The sequence below is a fragment of the Octopus bimaculoides genome, chromosome 2, assembly GCF_001194135.2.
Source record: "Octopus bimaculoides isolate UCB-OBI-ISO-001 chromosome 2, ASM119413v2, whole genome shotgun sequence".
NCBI classification, from domain to species: Eukaryota; Metazoa; Mollusca; class Cephalopoda; order Octopoda; family Octopodidae; genus Octopus; species Octopus bimaculoides.
Window position 1 is genome coordinate 134,206,063 of NC_068982.1, and position 1,429 is coordinate 134,207,491.

At 39.1% G+C, this 1,429-nt stretch overlaps 1 protein-coding gene across 9 annotated transcripts in view; it reads right to left on the bottom strand.

The window, feature by feature from the left end:
• LOC106877276 (tyrosine-protein phosphatase 10D) overlaps positions 1 to 1,429 on the bottom strand; it is an 85,490-nt gene that overhangs the window by 80,194 nt on the left and 3,867 nt on the right. For all 9 annotated transcript variants that reach the window (XR_001410359.2, XR_008263440.1, XR_001410360.2 and 6 more), the window contains exon 2: positions 566 to 689. Coding sequence is in view for 3 of the 9 variants with exons in the window: in XM_014926144.2 (XP_014781630.1) it covers positions 566 to 689 (124 nt within the window). In the remaining 6 variants the exon portion in view is untranslated. The remainder of the gene's footprint in view (positions 1 to 565; positions 690 to 1,429) is intronic.

A 1,429-nucleotide genomic window follows, 5' to 3' on the forward strand; every position in this document is an offset into this window, starting at 1 on the left:
CCTTCCTGGCACTTGTGCCAGTGGCACATGAAAAGACATTCGAGCAAGATCGTTGCCAGTGCCGCTGGACTGACTCCTGTGCAGGTGGCACGTAAAATACTCCATTTCGAGCGTGGCCATTGCCAGTACCGCCTGACTGGCCTTCGTGCTGGTGGCACGTAAAAGCACCCACTACACTCTCGGAGTGGTTGGCGTTAGGAAGGGCATCCAGCTGTAGAAACTCTGCCAAATCAGATTGGAGCCTGGTGTAGCCACCTGGTTCACTAGTCCTCAGTCAAATCGTCCAACCCATGCTAGCATGGAAAGCGGACGTTAAATGATGATGATGATGGTAAACAGTCTTCATCTCCATATATACACCTGACACATACGTTTTCCATGCTGGCATAGACTGCATGGCTTGACAGGAACTGGCAAGGCCTGGGGGCCACACCAGGTTCCATGGTCTGTTTTGGCTTGGTCGGAACCTGGTGCAGATCTTGGCCTTGCATAGGTAACATAATAACAAAGAATAAAATATAATGTAATTTCAAAATATCAAATTAATTAATGTAAATCAACTTACTTTTCAGAACAGTTGTGTATATTTGTTAAACAAACTATGTAGGAAAAACTTTTGCGTCTTTCCCAGGTAACTGTAATATTTCTTTCCTTAGTTCCCACAATAACATTAGAAGCAGGTTTAGGATCTGGAAATAAACAGAAGTTTGTATAATTACTTTAATATTATAAGAATGCTCAGGGAAATTTTAATAAAGTAATGTAAAATTATATGATGTTTTATAGCATTAAAATGACAACTTAATGAGACAGATATAATTCTTTCAGTAGTTCACATTATAGCTTGAGATAAAACTGCATGCTTCCCAGTAAAAATGTAAAATCCAAAAATGAAATGCAAGATATTTAGTGAAGTGTCCACAATTAGCTTAATTCAATTGTATAATAGACTAGCAGAAATACCCGGCATTGCCCGGGTTAAAGAGAATAATGAAATCTAAAAACACCGTCTAGACTACGCATCATCTTTATATATAGATATGTACATACACACACACACCCAAACACACGTATATATATGTATATCAATATAAATATATGAAAGTCAATGAAGCTTCGTAAAAGAAGGTGATCATGTACATACTTTCTTGCTGTTGTGATTATAACACCTCGTTGTAAACTATGTTCCTTGTTTTCCCTTGTGGAGCATATACAAATAGGTTTTTTTTGCTGCCCACTCTTGAGCAGCCAACATACAGTTGTCCATGTGAGAAGCAGGGCTCTTCCAAGAGAAGACCAGCTACAGACAGTGTTTGATCCTGAGATTTGTTTATGGACATGGCAAAAGTCACACGAAGGGGGAATTGTAGTCTTCTGAATGTAAAAGGAATGTCTGCTCCTGATGGAGTAAGAAGAATTCTTGGAATAA